The sequence below is a fragment of the Pagrus major genome, chromosome 22, assembly GCF_040436345.1.
Source record: "Pagrus major chromosome 22, Pma_NU_1.0".
Lineage (NCBI taxonomy): Eukaryota > Metazoa > Chordata > Actinopteri > Spariformes > Sparidae > Pagrus > Pagrus major.
In genome coordinates, this window is record NC_133236.1 from 8,286,341 (window position 1) to 8,311,543 (window position 25,203).

Below are 25,203 nucleotides of genomic sequence, written 5' to 3' on the forward strand. Positions count from 1 at the left end.
TTTCATCCTTTCACCCCATTTTTGCATTCATTCTGTCCTTCTGACTTGAATTTTATCCTTCATGTCTTCACCTTCTACCAACTGACCTCCTTTGATTTGTCCTTCTAAACAATTCTGCCTCCCTACACGTTCTCTCCTTTGTGTGCTTCCTGTGCTGCAGCAGCCAGGTCAATGAAAAGTGTTTGTAGTGTTATTTAAAGCAAAAGTCTGGCTTTGTCAAACAAAAACTATGGCCTACCTTAAGCCTCCAATCATCCTTCAGAGTCATTTTATTTTATTTTCAAGTTCCAAGATGAGAGAATCTTTAACTTCTTTGTTTTTATACAGTAACTGCAAGTGCTGGGCTCATCTATCTCTATCATTCCTTGAATACAGTGAACAGAAGAACTCCAAAAAGCAGAGTAAGCGGTGCATAAATATCTCAATGTGCAGCAGAGAGAAAGCAAAGATACTGAAGTGGGAAACACACACACATACACCTGAATAACACACTCAAGAGTGTCACAGTGTGATGATATCCGCAGGCTAAACAACCACTCCGTGTCCCCTGTGACAGAATTAAGTAGAAAATGAATTCTACTGCTTAGTCGGTTCCACTATTTAATCAGCTCCTTATTGGATTTTCATTTGGCTTCTTCACTCAGGCTCATGAAGTCGAATAAAGTAAATCAACAGTTGCTGCAAAGCCGAGCTCCAAGCAATCTTACAACCACTTTGGAAGATAAAAAACATTATTTATGTATGCATTAGGAGCAGGTGAAATACTTTTTGGAGCGATTTCTACATCTGGTAAGAAAAATGCCATTCAAACTGAAATAAGAGCCAATTAAATGAACTGAGACACCTGAAGAACAAAATAAAATGTGTGTGTCTTTGTTTAAGGACGGGAACATTCATCAGACGAGCACAGATCAACAAAGAGCAAACATTTATGGGTAAATGGAGAGAGCCGGCAGTGCCTGATACCTTTAACAAGACAGTCTGGACTGATGCACAAAGAACATCAGGCAGGTTTTGTCCAACATGTTCTGTTTAGTTTCTTTCCTGCATCATTACCTCAGTTAAGAAGGTTGTCATTTTGTTTGTTTGTCTGAAATCTGGGAGGAAAATCTGAAAAAAAAAGGTTTTTGGTGATCCAGTAACTGTTTAAAGTTTCTTAAACCAGGGTTAGGCAATATATCTATATTATACAGTTATTGTGATATCAAATCTATGGTTATATGGTGATATGACATAAATGTTGTCTTTTCCTGGTTTTAAAGGCTCATTATATTAAAGAGATGTCATTCTCTGAACTCACCAGACTGTTGTTCTTGTTTTGATACATGTCTTTATCCATTCAGTTATTATATCCACATTACTGATGATTACTGATCAAGAATCTCAGTGTGTAGTCATCGCTACAATAACGATATTCAAGGATTTACTCAAAAATATTGTGATATTTAATCGTGTTCTCAGTTCTAGCATTTATTATATGTTTTAAAGGGAAAATATTGAGATGTTAGTGTATCATGATATAGCCAAAAAATATCACAACATTATTTTAAGGTCCATATTGCCAAGGCCCCATCCTGCATAAATCAATATTTGTTTTGGGCTTGTTCTGGTGTTCTTCTGCCCCCTAGTGGCCAAAAATGTAGTTAGGCAGCTTTAATAATGCATGATGGGGTATCTTTATGTTCTTTATCTTTATATATAAAATGTTCACTTGTTGCTTCGGAAATACTGCACTTAAATGGAGAAAATTTGACATTTGTGTTTCATTCTTGTCTATTAAAAAGTGATAATTAAGATTTCTCAAACATTTTTACTCTTGTAACAACATACTGAAAGGAGGATATTTGGCTGTTGAGTAGTGAGACGTCAGTGGGATTGTTCTGTAATCAGCTGGATTTACAGGAAAATTCCACATCAAAGATTCCATGAAGTCAAAATCGATGTGCAACTGTTTTTCTCACGTCTCATACATATCTCAACTTTGTGGCAGCATCAGGCCCAACAATAGTAAAAAAAAGTTATTTTCCCAGTGTTGGGAAAATGGAGCATGAGATGGACAGGTGGTTTGGTGCAGAGTCAGTAGTACTGCAGGTATTTTTCATGGCATTTTAGAGTTTGCAACTTAATGGAAAACCATTAACAAACCGCAGTCAGGGACATATATTAATTTACTTCAAATAAGTGCCCTCTTTATATTTTTGACGATGCCATGATGCGATGTACAAAAAGAAAGGCGTGCCAAGGTCCGGGCCTCCGTGATGACAGATTTGGGGGAAACTGGATCATATTATATGGAGTACCTTCTGCTGTCCTCTGGCTGCTGTGCCTCAACTCTGGACAGATAGCTTTATCTACCTGGAGTCAGTGATGAGTCCATCTCTAGCTGCCCGTTTTGGCAGGAAACTGTATTGTAAATAGCATTCCTAGCCATTTCATGTGAACTTTAAGTCAACACTTAAACTCAAGCATGCACCGATTTATCATCTGAACATCAGTATCAGCTGATATTTGCCTTGTTGTCTGCCATCAGTCTATCAGTACCTAAGTATGGCACCATTGGCAACTCAAATTCTTTCATATTACATCTTTAAAACAGTTCATAGAATTTTTTATAAAGAAGATTTCTTTGTTTCTTTGGGAATAAATATCAATAAAACAAAATGAACAACAACAATGACAAATAAACATCAGTATTGGCCCATAATTTCAAAATGAGTGCTTCTCTACTTAAGCCTTTTGGAGCTCATGGACCTCAGGGGGGTTTGTGATCAGCAAAATGAATAACAATCTTCATAAATTAAAAACTGCCTCCTGGATACTGTTGTTCTGCAAAAGCATTGATCTGTTGTGGCTGGCGTTCAATACTGCAGACTTACCAATACACTGATTTTAAGCTAATAAACATTATGTCTAACATTTGGATACATAAACTGTTTTCAAATCAGCATTTTCTTTTCTGCTGTGCTTTTGAAACTGGTCTGCCAGGTTATAACAAAACAGGAAGTGGACACAATCAGTTTGGGGAGACATATGCTTATATATTACCACTGCACTGTGACATTCTCAGATACACAAAAGCATCCTGATTGAAACGCTCTACAGTTTCTACACAGCAGAGGAAAAGTAGGAAACCATACAAAGCACTGGAGAGGTGAAAGAAAGATTAAATAAATCAGCATGCATTAACGCCCGGACACTCAGAGAAGATGTGAAGCCAGCGCTCCCAACATTCACATCAAGATCAAGATGTAAAAGCACCAAATCACCTTGTCATCCTGTGAGATACGAGACGGAGCAGTGAGGAGACATACAGTACATCATTTATCAGTGAGTACAGCACAGAGCACCTGCGACTACAGCGGGCCTCAAACAGCATTTATGTTAATGAATGAGGCTGAAGCACCTGACGAGAGGGGTGTGACTCCCTCCTGCTGAGAGTCGAGTTAAAGCATAAAGCTGAGGATTGTTTGCAGATGTTATTTTGCCAAGTCTTGACAGGCTCGTTTTCCTTAAGTAGTGAAATACAGCAAACTTGTCTGAGGCCATTTCTCAGGAGAATACTCGTCCTTACAGCTGATACAAAACATTCAAAAACTGTGAGGTGACTGTGACGCACAGGCCTGCAGTGATTACAAAGGATGTGGGGCTCAGTTTGCTGTTGTTGTCGCCTTTCTGAATGTCTCCACAGTTTCTTCAATTTCACCCATCATACTGTCCTAATTGTTTTCTTTTTCATTGAGACTTTGTATTTACTCCTGACTGTTTACTTTCCAAGAAAAAAATCATTACATGTGTTTCTTCTGAGGACCAATATCTGATTCATCTGTCTGTTGTTGGAAACAGAGTGTTTGCATTATTTGAATTTCATTTTAAGATGTTTTGTCAAATACAAAAAATCTAAGACAGATCTTTGAACTAATCATACAGGATGTTTTTAATTTATCTATCTCCGCAGGTCACTGTAAGAAGTCAGAAAAAAGGGAGTTTGTTTTTTATAAAAAAGGACTATTTTCCGACAACAAGTGAGCATAAGTGAACATATTCGGAAGTCGTAGAAAGGATTAAAAAAAACAACTGATTTTTGCTGTTGAGAACATCAGATGAATCTGACAAATTAGATAAAATATTCACAATAAAATTAGGACCTAAATTATTGTAATTCAAAACACCTAAATGCCTATAATGCAGACAGGTTAGTATTGAATGCAGCAGAGAACTTCTTTCGTTCTAGTTTCTACAAATGACACAGAGGGAAACAAAATGTGTAGAATGGTACCAGGCAGCTTTAAAGTTTATGTCCCCAGTACATCACTAACACTCAGAGCTAACTGGCCTGTGGAGAGGCCACTAAACTGATCTCAGACTCCCATTTCAATCTCCTGAACCATCAGGGTGAAATCTGCCCTTAAACTTTATAGTTACGACCTCAATTAAAAGCATGTTTCTGCTGTTTGAACTGAAGGGTAACTTCAGTGTTAAAGCTCAGTGAGAAGCTGCAGAACTGTGAAGTTTCTCACAGCTGTTGATGAAGCTGTGATATGTTACGTCATGAACGACTAGTTTGTGAGGAAACAAATATTTTACGTTATGTTACATGTTCAACTGCATTTGAATGGCAAATCATGTAGACAAATGTGTTACATTAGGTTGCATTTCACAGCACATTACAGCACGTTAAGGCACACTATGTCAGGGGAAGTTGTGTTATGCTACGCTACATTATGAAAACAAGTAAGTAAACAACTGGTTTACGTTGTGTTATGTGCTTAACTGTGTTGGACTGGCAAGTAATGTAGACAAACATCTGTTACGTCACGTTATTTGTTTGTTTATTTAAGGGAACCCATTAGCTGATGCGATGGCAGCTAATCTTCCTGGGGTCCAATACGTCCATTATGTTAAGTTGCATTACGTTACAATCCACTACATTATGTCATCATCTGTAGGGTGAAGTATGTTAATTTGAAGCAGCTACAAGGAACTTTCATGTTGTTGATTCTGCTGCCCCCTGTTGACACAAGCGGTATGAACACCACCGCCTCCTGACATGAAGATCTTGATCCGGCTTGTGCGTGCTTTTGTTTTGGAAGCAAATGAAAGAAATACTTTTTTGTAATACTAGTTTTCTTCTTTAAGCACAGCTTTTTGCAGGATGCATGGCAATGAGGTAATGTTTTGTGGCTATGTAAGAGATCCTATTGATTTGTTTGGGAAAAGGGTTCACTCTGGACAGATTTAAGAAACCAAACTTTGGAAAACTGAATTTCTATCTTTTTTTGTTTGTTTACAAATCCAGATGTGATAGTCTACTGTCAGTGCTGAAAATAAAAATGAATTGAATTGTGAGGTTGAATCAAAAGTCAAACTGAATAGTGGATTTGGAGAATCGTGACACTCCTAAAGTAACTGTGTTTTAGTGTCGTTCATACACCAAGGCTACATGTTATCCAGAAGCGGTTGCTTGGTAATAGCAATGGTGTTGTCATCAACATTCCCTAGAAAAGTTATGTCCTCATAATAATTAACCAACAGCATAATAAAGCTTGTCAGCAAAGCTAACATGAAATATTACGTTATGAGCCAGTTGTTCTGCAGTCAGAAGAAGTTTTGTCTGTGCTGGTTTGATACACCAGAAGAGATCCTGCAGTCACAGTCGGCTCTGTTCCTTTCGTAGCTTATGTGGATATATAATAAATAGTTATAGATAGGGATATGCATTAAATAAAACAAATGATGATACATTATTTGGGGTTTGAGAAAATGCAAAGACTTACAGAATAATTCTTCTGTTTGAGAGGAAGTGATGAATTTAATTAGGAGTCTATAGGATTCGTTTTATGAGTCTCAGCAGAATATTCTTATCCACCATCTTCAGCAGGACACACAGCACAAATCTCTTCTGCGTGTTCCTCTTAATGGCGATAATAATTAATAATGCTGTACTGTGGGGAAATGCCATATAGAGCCGCAGTAATGGAATACTTGTGCATAATTAATCAAAGGCTGAAGGCAAAGGAGCTCATCTCACATGACGAGGTTTCCTTATTAGACGTCTTTGTGTTGCGCTGAGCCTCTCAGCCGGGCTGCTAATTAAAATGTTTGCTGGTTGAACATAAGCATCTCAACTTATTCAGGAAATTATTAGATTATATAAGCAGAGCTGGTTTGCAGGCCACAAACAGAACAACACCAATGAAACATCTAAGAGGCTCTTAGTTATTGAGGTTCATTTCTTTAAAGTGGTTGTAGTGGAGCAGCCTTCATAATTACACACATATATTCAAACGGAGCTCTGCAGAGGCATTCTCTGCTTCGCTGTCTGGGTTTATGCCTGAGGTGAGAGAACAAGTTTTCATTGCATCTGCAAACAAATTTCTGCAAATCAAGCTGTGAACAAGTTCTACTCAAAACAAACCGCCAGCAGATAGAGACATTCATCAGTGACTGCAAGGTAAAGTTATCTGCTGCAGTTTGGAAAGAAATCTGAAAATCTCACACCATGAAATCAAAACATTCATTCTAAAGAAACTGCAAGGTTTCTTGACAGTGCACAAAATCTGTTGCGTTACAAGGTCTACAGTTTTTGACTGAGTCTACGAGCTCTTGACATTTTTAACACTACAAAACACTTTTTGAAAAACAGTTAAATAACTTTTAGAAAAGAAGACACTGACACATTCTTTGTCTTAAAATTGAAAAGTTGAAGTCAAACGCAATAAAACACACCTCCTCCATGTCTGTGTCGGAGTGGGACACTCGCGGTGCATTCAGGTGCACATCATAAACTCTTAAATCTACTACAACTTGTTCAGCAAGGACATCATGGTGCATTTAAGTGCACCGCCTCAACTCATAAATCTATACTTGAATGGCCGTGAAGGTTGTTTTAACAGGAATGTTTAGATTTTTTTTCTTATTTTCATTTGTTTTAACATATTGCAACATCTGTTATTACTTTCTTGTTCTTTCACAGCACCTTTATAATAAGATGCTAACATATTGACAATATCCCATTTATTTCTACATAGGAAGATATTAAAATTCTATATAAAAAAAAAAATCTTCAGTGTTCAGTTCACCCAACCAGATTCTTCAACCCCCAGTAGCCTATATCTGACTCATCTGATATCATTCTCTTCCTGATCGTAGCAGTGACACAACTGTGCCATGCACTTTGTACTTACAAACAGTTGTTTGCACAGTTGATCTTGGGACCTATAACTGCTTTGAAAGGCTCCAAGTGACTTTCCTGACATGCTCAAATCAATAATGTGCTCTTTCAGATCAATGCTGAGCTCCTTAGACTTTCCCATTGTAGTGTTTGTGTCTGAGTCTAATGGCTGTATCAGACAAGCGCCATTAAAATGGGCCCAGAAAAGTCATCAGCTGCTATCCATCCGAATCACTCAGAAGAAGTTAAGAGGCCATGCTACAAAGAACATTTGATTCACACAACTTTCTATTATCACCTAAATTGATTGTTCAAGTTACTGTAAGTATATTTTTGATCCAGCAGATTTGGTCACATTTCCAGAGGAACCATAGTAAATTCAGATTTGAACCAAACCTCATGAATGTTTTTGTGACAAAGTAATTTGTGTTCCACTCAGAAACACAGAAACATGAGAGCTGTAGAAATCATTGGAACTGAAGACTGCCATCATAAACATTTTCTTTATGAGTGGTCTATGATAAATACAAGTACAACATGGATTAAAATTAAGAGGAAACGAAGCACAGAAGAAGGTAAAAAGGAGATGAGGTTTTTAGTTCACTGGCAGATTTAGTTTACTAAAAAGGGGTCCAGGTGTCAAAGAATTCAGCTGTTTGGTTTTAGTTAAATGTTGTTATTTGTTCCACTGAGAGGTATTCTGCCGTTGTGAAGTTGCTATTTTGCATTTAAATTTCCAGTTGAGCGATACTGTCTTTTTTGCGATGGTAAATTGATTCATTTCTGCTTCATGTCCAGTTGAAAAAGACATTTGAGGACATCATCTAGGTTTTGGGAAACACTGATGGACATTTTTCACCCTTTTCTGGCATTTTATAGATCAAACACCTCATCGATTAATGGAGAAAATAATCGACAGATTAATCAGCAATGAAAATAATCATTGGTTGAAAACTGGATACATTTGGATTAATTCATCAGTGGAGTGGAATAATTTCCTGACTTGTAGAAATACAAGTAAATATCTATATAAATAATTCCCTGTTGCAGTGAGCAGCCCGGTCAGAGGATTTGCTTCTGCTGTTTTCACGTACAAGTGATTACATCCAGTTACTGAGGTTAATACGGAAACAAGTGATCAGAATCAGACCTGATGAATCTGTTCTGCAGAGGAGATGCTCAACAAACAGCACGAGGATGTGAAAGAGACAGACAAACAGTATGAGACGGATGAACAGACAAGTGAACAGCGCGACAGCAGAGGAGGTGACGAGGTGTGAATCAAAGGTGCAAACTGTCCTGCTCACTGAGAGGAAACCTGTGAGGAGGAAACAGGAGCAGCAGGCACTCCATCTAAATTGAATCTAAAGTGTTGCTGAGTCAGGTTTAAGGAGGCACTAATGGAGGCAGCAGAGTGACTGTTTCCTTTGTTACGACCCGCTGGGCGACGAGAGGCTTCGCTTGTTGTACTTTTAGTTTGCATGAGCTTGTAAGTAAGCTTGAGAATAAAGCACTGGGGACGCAAACACACTGCAGCTGAAATACTAATACAATAAAATCCTCAGTGGAGGGGAACAAAAAACCCTTTAAAGTTCATGAACTGAGGAAAGAATTAGCATTTTAACACCTGCAGTGGTGGAAAGAACATTTACTCAAGTACACCGACACTAGGGAGGTAGGTGGAGCGTCATAGTTTGGAGCTGAAGGCCGCTGACCAAGCTGCTGGATTTGACGAGTTGGGAGTGAGAACATGTTGGCTCAAGTCAGTACACTCAGGAGGTTTGCTGCTACAGCCATACATGATTCAGTATGATCAGTAGCTTATAGTTAGCTAATGTTAGCAACCTTTAGATATACAGTATATCATTGCAGATGGCCGCCCACTATTGAGTCCGGTTCTGCTCGTTAAAAATCAGTTTTTACTCGCCACTGTCGCCAAGTGCTTGCTCATGGGGGAAATGTTGGGTCTCTGGGAATGAATGAATTGAGGAGAATGGTTTAGACCTGCTCAGTCTGGAAAGTGTCATGAGATGACTTTTATTTTGAAATGCCGCTATTCAAATAAAGATTTTGTTTTTTTTATTATTTTTATTTTGTGCAGCAAAATAGCCACACACTGCGGTAGTACCTATGTAGTTAGCTAATGCGTTTTCTTCTGCTTTTTCCATGTTATGGCAGGTGGCAACCAGCGTTTAGGTGCACTTAAAGACACCACATTTGGCTCTAGAAATGTTTGACAGGCATTTTTCTTTATTTAGAGATATTTAAAATATTTTTTATGATCAATTCATCAAAAAAACTTAATCAACATAAAAGGGAACTATTGGCTGAAACCCTAAACTAATATATTAAATTGGTGTCCTTGAGTATATTGATTTATTGCTTTAACTGAGCAAAGAAATTAACTATTGTGATCTTAAGAAATGTGCGCTTTGGCAGCCATTACGGAGCTCCTCAGTTTTCAACAACAACATCTCTGAACAACAAACGACCATGTTATTAACAAATGAATACGCACTCTACAGCGTCATCATCATCGTCGTCATGCTGCCACTGATGTGTCTGTATCTACTCAGCTAATTATCTTGTTAGTCTAAATCTTATTTCTACGACAGCTAACGTAACTTAGCTGGCAGCTACCTTGAGTAAAGGTCTTTTACTTATTATTTCTTGTTACTGGAGCTCCAGATTTAACACGTCAGGATTTGTTTAGAAACTACAGCTGAAGACAAGACACAATAAACTAAATAATATCTTGTATTGTTTTTCTATCTTTCCCTCTCTGTGCACTTGTGTTTTCTTGCTCTTCTTGTTCTTGTTACATGAACATCTTTTAGGAATAACAACAAAACTTAGATTTAATGTCTTTGAAAGTACCATACTGTATTGCTCCATAAACCTTTAATATTGCTGAAAAAAGAAGAAAACAATACAAACTACACCCATTCCATCAGCACCATTTTGTACGCTTTCTATTGCTGAATGTGGTTCTGTATTGATTGAGTTAAATGGAGTCAGGATGCAGAGTACTTTACCTCTGGGCTCTTGCGGTTCTGCAGGATCTGTTTGTCCGTGTCTTTGGAGGCAAAGTAGCGAGTGCATCCTCTGTTCAGGTACTGAAACACACAAAGAGACAGAATGAGCAAATCTTCAGATATTCACACTCGTTTCAAATGAGACATGAAAAAAAAATTAAATTATTTGGGACATCGTGTTTTGTTTACAATCATCCTGGCACATTTCATTTTTATTTGTTCAATCATGTTAAAGCACTGTTCCGGAAAAAATAAATTAAAAAGGCAATTTACAATCGAAGCGCAACTTTGCATAATGAACCAATGGAAGACGCATTTTATGTACAGTCAGTAAAATCACCTCACACAGCGTTTTAATCCCCCTTCACCCATCAGACAACATGAGTCCACTCCTATTTAACCTAAACTAACTGAGTTTATTTGGGGTTCAGAGCAGGACTGACCAAGGCTGTAAAAACCCAATAAAATCACAGTTACCATGAAGTGCTTTGCACAAAACATGAGGTAAAAGGCAGTCAGTGTGCTGCAATCCGGGATGACAGAAGCAAGAGTTGTGAGGCGTTTTGATTTTCACAGATGCAACATTTCACGTCTGTACGAGCGTTGTGCACCGACTGGAATACAATTGAACACCTGTGGGACAATCTGGATCGTCAAGTACTCTGGGTGTTGGATTTTTGATTTAAAAGTTATGTTTTCAGCACTGACGAGTCTTCCATTGTTCGACTGTCACATCTATGTGTGTAAAGATGAACAGATCACTGGTTTTATGTCCGAACAGCTGTCATTAACAATAACAACAACAACAACTTGACTTTATCCTTGTGGCTTTCTGCAGGTTAGAGATAGACACTTTCAAATAATTTAATTTAGGTTCAAAGTTCAACTAAAAGTACTAGGCCTGTCACGATAACAAATTTTGCTGGACGATAAATTGTCCTAGAAATTATTGCGATAAACGATAATATTGTCGCTTTGAGACCATTTTTCAACTAATATAATGATAATGGCATAATAATGCAAGTACACCCTTTCAAAGATCAATAAACCTTTATTTCTAAAGAATATTTAACATTGCAATGTGAAAAAGACATTTTAAATATCCAAAATAAATAAAGATGGAGGCTGTGGCCAAAGCAATTGAGCCATGGCCAGCCACGGTTCCTTATTGCAGCAACAATGTTAGCACCATTGTCTGTAGTGATGCGGAGGCGTGACGGTACACGTGATGATGATGACGTATGTGTTTTTTTTCAAGGTGTTTCCCCGGTGTCCTCCTGTTAATCTAAACATGTACCAGCTGTCTGTTTATAATCATATGGATGCTGTTATAATGTGTTGTAATTGAGATCCTGACACACCAAACATCCTGGAAAGTGACAAAGTTACGTTTTTCTATCATTTACATAATTACATAATCGCCATCAGTAAACTGGACGCTGTCTGACTCTTTCACTCGCGGGGTTCACTAAGTTCACTGAGTCTTGTCGGGAGGGCTGACCGTCACCATGACAACAGTAACTGACCGTCGCGCGACAAACACTTGGTGAGTTAAAGTTTTTTGCCGGGGACAGACGCTGTTTTTCGGGCAGAAATGTGACGAAGAGTCGGTCAGACCGACAGGCTGACAGACGCTTCTCCACGAATAACTGCGGTATTTTTTTCCTCATATAAGTTGTCAAAGACACGACCAGTTACTACGTTCCTGTTGTTTGGTCCTGTAACGTTGCTTTGTGGGACATTTATTTTTATTTTGTTGAGTGAAGGGTCTGTAGAGTTATCAGACACCAACACCATCAGATCGACACGCCCTCGCTCCGTGCCGCCGGCTCGGTTCGCCTCTGATACTACCTCCGGAGGCACAGCGAAATTTCACCCCTCACCGCATCTGAAACGTTCACACAAAGGCGGATGCGGAGAATTGGCGCAGTATCCCCGCATGCAAACGGCTGCGTGAATGGGGCTAGTGACTGACAAGAGGGTTCTAGTGAGAGACACGAGGAAAACAAACAAGCATGCAAATGGAAATTATCGAGGCCGGCAAAATTATCGAGCTCATTTTAATTTATCGTATGATTAATTGATTTATTGATTATCGTGACAGGCCTAAAAAGTACCAGCCTTCAGTGATCCAATTAACAAAGGATAGACAGGACAGCGGTGGCCTTAAGGTGAAATAATCGAGCTTGTGACCGGAGCAGCAGGATAAAAATCCGTCCAGAGTAAACCCTCTTCTACAACAAATCAATAGAGGATAAAAGGAAAGAAAAGAGTTTCATCCAGTACCAGTCAGCTGATCTTCAGTGTCTGGAAGTGCAGCTGCAGGCTGACGCTAAGCTAGCGGTGTCGTCTTTCAAGTGTTTTTTGTTTTCTCGTAGCGCACACAGGTAGGAGAGAAATATATACTTGGAGTCACCGATACTGGTTTTGGTTTCAAATTAAAATTGTGACAACCCTAATGTATAAACCGTTGTCCCACTGCCAACAACAGTATTGGAAGAGTGAGATCAGACTCAAGTTGGTGAAATCAACACTCTTGTTACGGTCATGGTCTGTCGGATGTAAACACTAATGGATGCTGACAGAGAGCCTACAAGATGCTGATTGGGTTCATTATTTGATTTTGTTCATTCATTTGTTTCATTTTGTTTGTTGAGAAATAATAACCCTGTGTAAATCTACCCAATGTCAGGAATAAATGTACCAAAAACAACTTAAAAAATGCTTTTAAGTGTAATCTGTAGGACGCGCCTGCTGTCACAGAGAGGAACGAGACGTAACATGACAGCACTTTCAGACATTCTCTCCTTGAAAGTATTCACGGTGTCACACTTGTTCACGAAAACTGATAGATGTATTTGTGTGAATTCATGAAAAATGTGAGCTAGAGAGACTCGGCATACTTTCACGTTTATCAGACTGTCAGTTTGTGGATCGTGACAAACAAACGCAGCGTTCCCATCGAGACGCTGTTAAACAATCGAACATCTTGGAAGCGTACAGCTCATGAGAGATGTGAAATATTCTGATCCCAAAACATGTTTCTCTGAGTGACAGTCTGCACATCTTTTTCCTTATTGCATGAAGCATCAATCTGCTTTTCCGTTGGTTGCAATTGTTCAGTTTTCCTCTGAAAATTAAATTTGCATCCACACAAAAGCGATCCCGCCGCTCTGGTAATTGACTCTGTCCCAGTTTTAATGGCTCTCCACCAGCTGTCCCCCCTGTTATGTGCAGAGAATGGAGGTAATGACAACAACCTTCCCAGGTGTGTTTGGACAGGAGTGAAACGAGAGATTCCTGTTGGGCAGGCGAGTCCTTTCGGTGCAGCAGATGGACATAAACAAAAAGTTTCATTACAAGGCTAGCTGAGGGGAAGCCTTCAGCCTCATTCAGCCGTCCATCTCGTCAACACACTGCAGATGGGACACGCTCAGTTTTTTGTTCTTCTTGTTTTTCTCCTCTGCAAACGCTTGTTCAATCGAACTCGTACAAAACAGCCCGGTGTCGCCTCAAGGCTCCGTCTGCTCCAAACACAGAGGAGGAGCGACTGCTTACTCCTCGACACAGAAATACTGGACCGTAACTCCACTGTGTTAGTCACATTTAATGTCAGATAAGATACTAATGTACCACTATATTCACTGTATCCTCCTCTCTTTCCACTTCTGATAATTCATCCTTCACTCCCTTTACTTTACTTTCCTTCCTTCATGCCTCCTCCAATTTCTTCCTTCTATCTCTCCTCCTCTTCCTGTTTATTTCCCTCATTCCTTTGTCCTTTCAGTCTTCAGTCCTCATCTTTTTCAAATACTGGATCACTTCTTTCTTTCTGTACTTCTTTCCCATCCTCTTTGCTTCTTTTTCTTTGCTTTTTACATTTCTTTTCTCTCCTCACTTCCCTTTTCTTCGCCCGTCTTCTTTCTTTTATTCTCTTCATTCCCTAATGTTTTCTTTATTTCTTTCCTTCTTTCAGTACTTGTTTCTTTATATCTTGCCTCCTTTCCTTCATTCTTTCTTTATTTCTTTCCTCCTTTAAGCCATCATTTCTTTTCCTTCCTTCATGCCCTCTTTTTGTCTTTCCTTCTATCTTTTCATCGTTGTGTCGTTAATGTTCTGACTTCTTACTTTCTTTATTTCCTTTGTTTCTCAGTCTTTATTTCTCTGTTTCCATTGTACATTCTTTCTGTATTTGTTTGCATGTCTTTCCCCCCCATCTTTCCATATCCGTCTCGTGAATGTCCTGGCTTCTTCGTTTTTTGTTCCTCACTCATTTCTATCCATATTTCTCTCTTTCTGTCCCTAATGCATTCTTTTCATCCCTCTATCCTTCTTTCTATATTTGTTTCCTTCTTGCCTTTGTAAACTTGTTTCCTTCTTCCTTTCCATCTTCTTCTTTCCTTGTGTCCTTCCTGCTTTGCTTCTACCTCCTTTCCTTTAACTCTGATTACTTTTACTCCGGTAAAGGATCTGAGTTCTTTTCCTAACACTGCAGATACACAAACTACTCTACGCAGGAGTTCATCACAGCCGCTGAGCTCGGTCCTTGACTGCTATAATCACTGAATCTTTTTTACTTTCCCCACCAGCAGGGAAAACTGTAGATATATGAAGCCATTAGAAGCTGCTGAACAGACTGCAGGAGGTGTAATAAGCTGCGGGGGGACGCTGACGGAGACCGCAGGGCACTTTAAGGCCAGAGAATGACGCAGGTGAGAATAGACGATTGAATTGAGGAGCTGCCTTTAAAGGGATGACTCTGTGGAAAAGACTCAAAAACGTTTTGTTTTCTCCTCCAACAGAGGAGGAGGAGGTGAGCATGAATCAGCACTTTTCAGAGTCAGATGAGGTGATTTCAGCCTGAGGTCAAAAAAACAAAGACGCACTCCAGTGAATCGGTTTATTTCTGTTCATGCTGAATATTGTTGCCTTATAATCATATTTTATTTGACTTTTTCTTTTGTCTCTAGTTCACTTATGGCATTAATATAAAGTATACATCATCATCATCATCATGTCGAGTTTCTTGGATGTAGTTAAAGCTACACTAATCAATATCTCTATATGAACAATAGATTAAATAAATATGCAAAGCAAGCAGCTGTTTTCATCAGACAAGCATTGGATGCTTGACCAACACAGGCTACTCCCTCCTACAGCCACACACACACTTCCTGATTGCACCCCTGGGTCGTCTGCTCCTGGATTTGCAACCTGCCCAGCATGGCGGCCTGTTTGGAAACTTTCTTTTGTATTACAAAAATATTCCAACACCGAAATGTGTTTCTGAAGCATTTGAGGCCAAAAATAAGACACGCAGTTGCAGAACCTGTCTTCATTTCAGTAAGCTTTTATAGTTTTACAGGACTTTCCAGAGGCATGAGTCACACCGGACACACCGGATTTCCATAAAGTAGCCGACACCTCACTCAGCTTGTGTTGCATTCTGAGAAATGGGCAACCCGCTGCCTGCTCCTCATTTGAATAAAGTTGAGTTTTAGGCTTCTCTATGCATATCAGGGGCATCCAGTATGACTCAGCACACAAGTGAGATATGGCTCTGATCACAGAGAAACTCATGTCTCATGTCAATGAGAAGAGAAAGAAGATAAACTGAATAAACAAAGTGACCTTAAAAGGACAACACAATTTCTTTTACTGTTTTACTTTGTTTATATGTGGCGGACCCTGCGACCTTTCTAGGTTCAAACAGTGTTCTGGGACCTTATTTTCCTCTGAGAACAGCTTGCTTTTTTTCAGTTATGGAAAAAATGTATATTTCTGAGTTTGTTTTATTACCTCATTAATACTGTAAACATTAAAATTCTGAGTTTGAATTTCTACTTACTACATAGTGCACCTTTAAGGAACCGATTTTATCAGCTGATATCGGCCTACTGCAGATATATCGTCATATACAATAAGGTTTACTGTTGAACTGTAATACATCCTGCCTCTGTTATGTAATTTTATAACAAACTGTTTGTTTGATAACCACAAATTTAGGTATGAATATGAATATCGGCTATAGAGCTATCAAATTTTGTACTTTTTAATACCTCGATGTGTTATTTGGTGCACGTTAACGTATATGACACGCACAGCACACAGTGAACACTTCACACAGACAGTTTTTCATCTAACTCTGTGTGTTCAGATTTAACATATTTATGAGTCTGACTTTTTGTCGGTTTTAAAGAAAAACTTGGAACCATCTGGTTTTTGGATTTGTTTTGTTTGTTTATCACAGTTGTATGGATCAATTTTCATTTTGCATTCATGAACTTCTCTTTCATCTCCCTCCACATTTACTGGCATCACTGTGCCTAGTGTATATAGTAAAAGATTTGACAGTTTATTATCCGTTTATCTGCTCTAAAGAGAAAAAAGGTTTCCTTGTAAAGAACTTGGAAGCCATCTAGTTTCTGTACATTAAAGTCTAAACTGTTCTGATTTTTTCAGAGTGTTTCTACTGATTAAAACTTTAGAGCTGTGACAGCACAGATCAATACCACCAGCTGAAATGTAACAGCCATTATCGGAGCATTACCCAGCTTCACTGCAGCCATTACTGTAAATATCTCTGTTTGTAACTGGAGCGGAACAGTTTATGTTTAATAGGAAACAAACCTGATGGTAAACTCGGCCGTTTGATCCCACGCAGTACAGAGTGAGTAGAGCAGCCAGATGGGCTGCAGCTTTAATGAAGACGTGCTGCCAGAGACAGCTGGGCTCCCTGACGGCTCAGTGCTGCCCTCTGCTGTCTGTTACGGACACATCGGCCTGGGCAGGAGACGTTCAAAATGTGTGTGTGCTTCTATTGCTTTGTTTAACATGTCTAAATAGCCACAATAACAGAGATTTAGAGGTCTTCGCTAATCCTCTTGGTTTGTGGTAGACTTGAAACAGGACCTAAGGTGGGTCATGTCCTACATCTGTGTGTCAATATGTCGAACATCTGAGTGGCTCTAAGTGGACTGAGCTCTGATCATCTGTGGCATCATCATCATCATCATCATCTTCATCATCATCATCATCACCACGGGAGAAAATATAGTGTAGACAACCAAATCACGAGAATAAATGTTGGCATTATACATTTCTGCAAATCACAGATAAGTTGGACACTTAAGATTTCTTAAGTGTCCAACTAGTTTGTTGTGACAACACTGTGTTTAGGCACAAAAAACACATGAAAAGATCATGTTTTGGCTTGGGACAGCAACCTGCTGTTGTCGCTGCACACAACTGGCTATGTCTCATTAAAATTACCCAGTTTTGTTGCCACAAAATTGTCTGGAAAATAAAGGAGATGTGAAATGTTGTCTTTGATGTCATAAATAATTTTAAAAAGCATACAGGGTGACATACTGAATTTAAAGAGAAAGATCAATAGCTCACAGGTCGGAAGAACTTGCAAGAGTATGTCCATACGAAAGCTCCAATGATTTATCAATTAGAATTCAACTGTTAAATGAATTGCCAACTATTTTGCTAATAGATCAGTTTCAGTAATATATATAGCTTTTTTATAATAGTTTAAATTCCAGTTCCAGCTTAGATACACCGGACGAGCTGTATGGAGCCATTTTATGTTTTTTTGGTTGTTTGTTACATTTTAAAACAAGTCCCCAGCTACTTCAGTTGTTAAGGAGAATGCTGCAACACTGTTTTGCTGTGAAGCTCCAGAAATGTTTTGTGAAACTTCACCTGACTTTACATCAGCATGGAGGGAGGAGATGATGACTGAAATGACATTTGAAAATCATGAACTTTTCCTTTAAGAATGTATGGCCATGGTTTAAGTCAAACAAACATGTACCAGGCTTCCCTCTAAGCTCTGACAGGAGAAAATCTTTGTCTCCAACATCAGCATGAAATTGCTCTTAGATGATAATTAAGCCAGATGAGCGTTGTGACATCACATCTATATCATATACAGACACAACCATCTCCTCCAGATGCTGCTGAACTTCTGTTCTCCATCACTCAGACGAAACAACACAGACAAATCCTCTACAAAATGTGTTTCTCTGAAGATACAAACATCACTTAAATTAAATAACCGAAGATGGTTATTCACACTTAGAGATGGAATCATTCTCTCCACCGCCTGCTGCTTCTCTCAGATGGTTTATTCATATTTATATTTATACACAGTGTACTCAGGGACTCATGCAGCTCTTACTGTGCTTCTGATTCTTTCTGAAAAGATTCTTCTTATAATCGATGTGTATTTAACAGCCACATGGACTTCAGAGTGTATTTACAGGAGTCACAGTGAGGATTCTTGCTATTAAATAGACAACACAATGTTATTTTTGAGGTATTTAACATCTTTAATTAGATGTACTTCCTGTTGAAGCTGTTTGTTGTGGCAGGTAATAACACAGAGGGGAATCAGAAAATAACTTTAAGCCTCCAGGCCAACATTTAATAAATCTACTGACGATTCTCAAAACTAATTACGCACCAGCATTTTACATTTCTGGACACTTTCTGGACACTCGCTCAGTAAATGATTCTGGAGACAGTTTAACTAATTTGCTGCTCTAACAAGTCATGAGAGGAGACAAAAACGTGCAGCTGCTGAGGAGAAACACTACTGAATAGTGAAAGAAATGTTCAGCATGAAACTTCCCCAGTTGATTTCTTACTTTTGGACAAATATTTTTACTTTTTATTATTAAGTTTATGAAATTCTATGTTTAAACATGCAAATGACGCTATCTAGTTAAATATGCAAAAGTCTTGCCGCTGGTCTGAAAGACGATGTCTAATGGGAAGGAAAACAGCCTAAAATCGCAGAACTGACCAGCATGAAAATACAATTGAGTGAAGTGTCTCCCTGTAAGTTCAAATAGAAAGCTGCTGAAGTTTCTGCTTCTGCACAAGCTGGCCTCTACACAGACCAGCAAGTGTCTGCGGAACATTTTTATATGATAATAAATGCACACTTTTAGTAGTTCATGTTTCACATTATTCATTTGTACCAGCAAATGAATGATTCCTGAACACAATCCATGCCTCCAAGTGCTGAATGTGCAGTTGACTGTATTCAGGCTGCTGGTTTAAAGTGGAAACCGACATTTAGCATTTCCAACTGGTAATCATTTTTGTGCCGCTGTCAAAAAGACAACCAAATCGCTTTCTGTTTTTCTCAGAGATGCAGCGAACAACAACACAAGACAAAACATGAGTTTTTTTTAATTCATTTAGTCTGTAATGGAGAAGTGACAGCAGCAACACATGCTCATACCTAAACCACTGAATAGGTCGATTGTCAGCGTCTCCCAAAGCGTCATGACCGCTGCTGCATAACAGTGAAACAAGTACCCAACCTTTGCAGTAAGGTTGCAGTTTGGTTAGGTTTAGGAAGACATTGTGGTTTGGGGTTCAGATCACCCCATTACTTCTGTAACTTCTTTTACAAACATACCTGGACACTAACAGCGGTCTCGTGAATGAAAGTCCTGTTTTGTTTAATCCATCCACCATTCCTTTACAAGGTTCTTGCTCTTACTTACATACTACTTCGAGCTAATTTCCTCCTCTTCAGCTGTAATAACTACTTTAGCTGCTCAAGGCTGCTGCCTAACAACAAACCTAACTATCGTTCGTCATGAGGTGCTTGATTTTTCAACCTTTAAAGAGGAAGGCTGTTCTCAGAAAGGCTCAAAAGCGGATAGAAATGGTGCCATCGCACAACCAACATTTACTGGATGATACGTTGAAGCAGAAAACCTGTCTACTGACAGTTTAAAGCACTGACTGGCATGCAGTCAGTAAAACAACAGATGACATGATGATAGAGAAAAACAGGAAAATGGCGTGGTAATCACACAAACAGGCAGGCAAAAAGGTGAAAAAGAAAATATATGTCTGTTTGGCGATGAGATCAAACTAAAGGAGATTAAAGAGAAACTGTGATGTATCCGTACCCTGAAAGTGTCCGGGGAGCTGAGGTGGAACTTCTGCCTGATGTCCTCGGTGGCACCGGCACACAGTCGGTAGAAGATGTGGTAATTTCTCTCCTCGGAGCTTTGTCTGCAGATCCTCGACTTCTCCAGCAGGTAGTGCGACACGAAGCCGCCCACGACCGCATTCTGACCACACGATCACAGACAGGAAACAAGTGTTAATATCACAAACATTCAACATCAACACATCTGGAGATACCAGGAGTATCACATCAGTATACATGGAAGAAATCCTAGTTTATAAAGTAGAAAATCAGGACACATGAAGGATGATACAAGCAAAACTAACAACAATATGTCAGGTCACAATGTGTTTATGAAACTATATGGAGATATGTTGTTTTACAGCACATCCACAGCTGTAATAGACACAGAGACAAGAGAGAAAAATGATCCTACTAGCAAAGTCTGCCCCTCATTACCGTTTGTTTTCTGCCGTGTAAGTGTCTGAGATGATTCAGGGAATATTGTGTTTATTCATGAATGCAAACACGTTCATAAATATTCATAATTGAAGATCAATCTAAACTGTTTATGCTAAATAACCATAGCTATTAGGCGTCATATTTAATTCATAACTTTCATTGTTTGTAAAGCACTGTTTACAGTGCGACTTCTCTGCAGAGAGCTCAGGAGACAAACTCTCCTGCTGGAAGTTGTTATTATAACACAGAACACTGAACCTTCTCATTGAAGTGGATCTCCACAAACTTCCCGAAGCGACTGCTGTTGTTGTTGCGGACGGTTTTTGCGTTTCCAAAAGCCTCCAGTAACGGGTTTGCTGCAGGATTAGAGACATAAAACACACATTCATACAGAGGAAACGTCCACTTTGACTGAGATGAAGAGCAGAAGTGAATCTTACCTTCCACTATTCTTTCATCGATGTCCTGACCTGTTCCGTACGAGGTCGTCAGGTATCTGTCAGGAGAAATATGCAGCACACAACAGCTCAGTGATTCTTTTACCCAAAATTCTTTATGACTTCAGTTATAGCAGGTTACATAAAAATCAGCATTAATTATATTCAATACAACAAAACAGTGTGACAGTTGATTCAGCTTCAAAGTTTTCTGAAACTTTATCAACCTTATTTATATCAGTAAGACTTAATATTAGAAACACTCAGTAATCAGAAACAATCATCAAACAGTGAAGATAGTTGTGCATATTTGACAGATCTTTTACATTTTAAAGTAAAATAAAATAGAGTAGTGACTTTCACCCTCATGCAACTAATTAAATTTAAAAAAATTACTCAGACCACATGTCAAAAACTGCCATAAAAATACTGTATATTAAATATATGCACAGTGGCATCATATAAACAAACTGGTATTTAAAGGATTAAAATCCTGAAAATGAATCAATATTTTGTCATTATTATCAGGACTGATATTAGCTAAAAATGTGTAACCCAGTGAAAGTTGAAAATAATATTAATATATAGTATTATTTGAATATATATTTTTTTTGTACTAAATGTGTTGTTTTGATCAGTTGCATGAGGGTCAAGTTTTATTATGATGCAAATCCCCCTTTAGGACACGAGGGAAATTGCTTGTATTTGGGCCAACATACAGGTAAACTGTATGTCTCACTATCTAGTGAAAAATTACAAAAGCTCATCCAGGACCACTGAATGAAAGCCTGATAACATGGGATGCATGATTTTATGCTAAAAAAAAGTTTTATCTGTCTGTCTGTAATATACACAGTGTATTATAGACATATTTTATGAGCTGAGGTTAAAATCTAAAAGAAAATAACAAACAAATACCTTTCCAAAAATGGAATTAAAAACAGTTGCATGAGGGTTAAGATTTATACCAACAACATGCTTCATAAGCTGACATTACATGTAAAACAAATGCAATGAAAAATCAATCCAATTTCAATTCAACAAAATTAAACTGGGTAAAAGAACTCACAACACACATGGACTGATGAAGCTTGTTATTATGTGCAGTGATTAGCTACAATGAATCCAGAAATTTTAAAAAATATATCTTTAAAAAATGACGAAAAAATGTCTGCAGAGTATAAAAACGCCTCGTCATGCTCACCTGAGAACAAACTTGGTGTTTTCGGTCTTCCCGGCCCCGGACTCCCCTGAGACGATGATGGACTGGCTCATCTTCAGGACCTTCATGTCCCTGTACGCCTTATCAGCTGGACGAGGAAACACAGACGGAGGAAACTGTTAGATTAGACTCTGCTCTGCCTCAAGGACACAGAGCTGACCCCACATTTTCACCTTTTATTTTAGCTACTGCCTTGTAAAGGAGATAAGTCAGTCTGAGTTATGATAGAAAAGCTCAGGGGACCGTGGGAAATCTGAGCGCTGACTGCCACCTGGTGGCAAGAATGCAAACTACAACAGGAGATCATACTGATTTTCTTTTAGAAAAATATTGTATTTTTTGTAGTTTAATATACAAAACAAATTGGTATAATTTAATTTACAAAAAGAGATTATTTATGTTACAATGCTCCAATAACGTCTACTTTATGTTAAAGATAATGATGATAAAGTTGACCAGAAACATCACAGAGAGAGTTGGTTTGGCCTGTTTTTGATGATACAATTTAATTAAACTAAACTTAAAACATTAACTGGTTTGCTTATTGTTTTATTTACATGTCATTTTCTTCTTGATCGCATTGTAATTTTAGTGTTTGGCTTTATACCTGAGCAACACGTACCGATTTCGTCTTTATTTAAGTTATTTTCTCAAGGGGAGAGACTAAAGGCGAGAGGGGAGCAAAATGAACTAATACGAAACATTCCTAGTAAATAAGTTACATTATAACACTTTGTATTACAAGTTCTTTTTGTATAATTCTACGTTTAAATATTCAAATCCCTTTACGTGAGTACTGGACAAAGACACAATTCTTGTTTCATGTTGTTGACACAGTAGAGTCAAAGATTTTTACAAAGAGAATCTTGGAAATCTCTTTTTATCACCCCATGAATCAGAAAATACTGTCAACAGCCCCCCAAAAAATTCCATTTCACCATGTTTTAATCTGTAAAAACCTTCAGAATATAAACAGAAATAAAACAGGAGAGTTTGTGTACATGTAAGTGCTGCTGAAGTGAAGATTTCTGGGCTCAGAGTTTGAAAAGAAAATCATTTTTAAAAAAAGAGCCTTTATTTTAATTCATCATTTAATTAATTGCAATTCCGGTGTAATTATGTTAATTCTTGTATATTTTTTTTGTATGTAACTACAACTACACTACTGCAATTATCCTGTGCATTTGTCCATCTTGGTCATAAAAGATGAATAGAGGGTAAATAGTCTTTATTTTTATAAGCATTTTTATTTTATTTTACTTTCCTATTATTCTGTTTTGCATTTCTATTTAGCCTTTCTTCATTTTTTAATCTATCACTCAATCACTGCTGTAACAAGTGATTTTCCTTGGTGAGGGATCAATAAAGTCTTTTCTTATCTTATACATACATGTTAAAATTACAAATATTTTTAGACACTACACATGAATGGGGTTAACATAGATATTACAATAAAACTTACCCAGTTGATTATTTACATTAAGACAATTATTTTAAGTAATCGCAATTAATTGCAAATTTTCTGATATTTCATCTTTGAATATGCAAATAAGGCAATCTAATTAAATATGCACCAATTCACATTAATGCCAAGAACAGAAATTTGAACTATGAACAGTTCCTACATGTGTGTTTTGGATATTTTCTTCCCACTGGTCTGAAAGAAGACGTTATGAAAGCAAAATAGCCCAAAATCCATTCATTTCATTGCCATGATATTGTATTTTCTTTACACAAACACCTGTTGTGTCCCAAATTAAATGTGTAATGGACCTCTTTGAGGGGGGCACTGATGGCCTAATAAGGCCTTATAAAATCTAAAGCCAAACTCTTTCCCCAAAATACAGGTGTGAAAAAAATCTGTCAAAAAGGACCACGTATAAAAAACACATCTATTTAAAAACAACAAACAAAACACAGTAGAAAATAACAAAATCAAGAAACATCATCATTTCTATCAGAGTACAAGTACAACCTCAACTATAAATAAAGGATGAATCACTGAGTCATCAGCCAGCAACTTAACAGCAAAGAGATCAGTAGCTGATATAAATTATAATAATAAAAAGCAGCATCTGACCAAACTGTTACCTAACCTGTTAACATTAGTCACTGTGTCCTCCAACACAGGACAAACTCTGCTTCACTCAGCTGAACACAAGCCTGAAATATGCATTACAGAACCAGGAGGACATTTACTGAACCCACAGACTGAAAAGAAAACAACACGACCAACCTTTTATTTATTGTCAGCAGATTGTGTATTTTAAAGAAATGACAGCGAGTGTGTTTCATGTCTGCTCACCGATGGCGTAGACGTGCGGCGGCAGTGTGCCCAGGGACCGGCCCCGGTACTGCTTGATGGTCTCAGGCGAGTAAAGCTTTGGGAGGTCATAGTACGGGTTGACTGCGATCAAGATGTTGGCTACAAACGTCTGGAAGGAGAAGGAGAAGGAGAAGAAGGATTACAATTTGCATGAGTTTATATCAAAGAATTATGTGAATAATATTTATTGCAAAAATATCAAATATAAAGATAAAGCCAAATCAAAATGAGGAGCCTTTGGCCAACATAGTTTACATTCTGCTGCAGTTACATTTCTACAGAAATATGTTAAATACGTTGAACTATGTGAGAGAGTGAGACCAAATAAAGTGTCAATAAATCTGACTTTAAAAAGTTGAGATGTCCTCTCTTAGACTTTGGATCAGTTCCTTCTTCTGCCACTAGATGTCAGTGTGAGTCTGACTCACAGCCAACAGCAGCTGAATCACAGCAGAGAGAACACACCTGAGCTCACCTGAGCCCCCTGTGGTAATGTCTGTGTGCTCTTCTGTCTTTGTGAGGACCAGTTTGATGGGGTTGAGAATGGTTTTGGAAAGTCAGAATATTTTGTACAAGGACACTTTCAGACAGCCAGGACACTTGTGGA

The 25,203-nt window shown here is 38.2% G+C and overlaps 1 protein-coding gene across 3 annotated transcripts in view; it reads right to left on the bottom strand.

Moving 5' to 3' along the window:
• The window catches only part of myo6a (myosin VIa), a 148,156-nt gene that overhangs the window by 92,280 nt on the left and 30,673 nt on the right, over window positions 1-25,203 (bottom strand). For all 3 annotated transcript variants that reach the window (XM_073493304.1, XM_073493303.1, XM_073493302.1), the window contains exons 5-10: window positions 24,576-24,705; window positions 22,253-22,358; window positions 21,052-21,107; window positions 20,870-20,967; window positions 20,148-20,312; window positions 10,207-10,287 (exon numbers count right to left, since the gene is read on the bottom strand). In XM_073493304.1, the coding sequence (XP_073349405.1) occupies window positions 10,207-10,287; window positions 20,148-20,312; window positions 20,870-20,967; window positions 21,052-21,107; window positions 22,253-22,358; window positions 24,576-24,705 (636 nt within the window). The remainder of the gene's footprint in view (window positions 1-10,206; window positions 10,288-20,147; window positions 20,313-20,869; window positions 20,968-21,051; window positions 21,108-22,252; window positions 22,359-24,575; window positions 24,706-25,203) is intronic.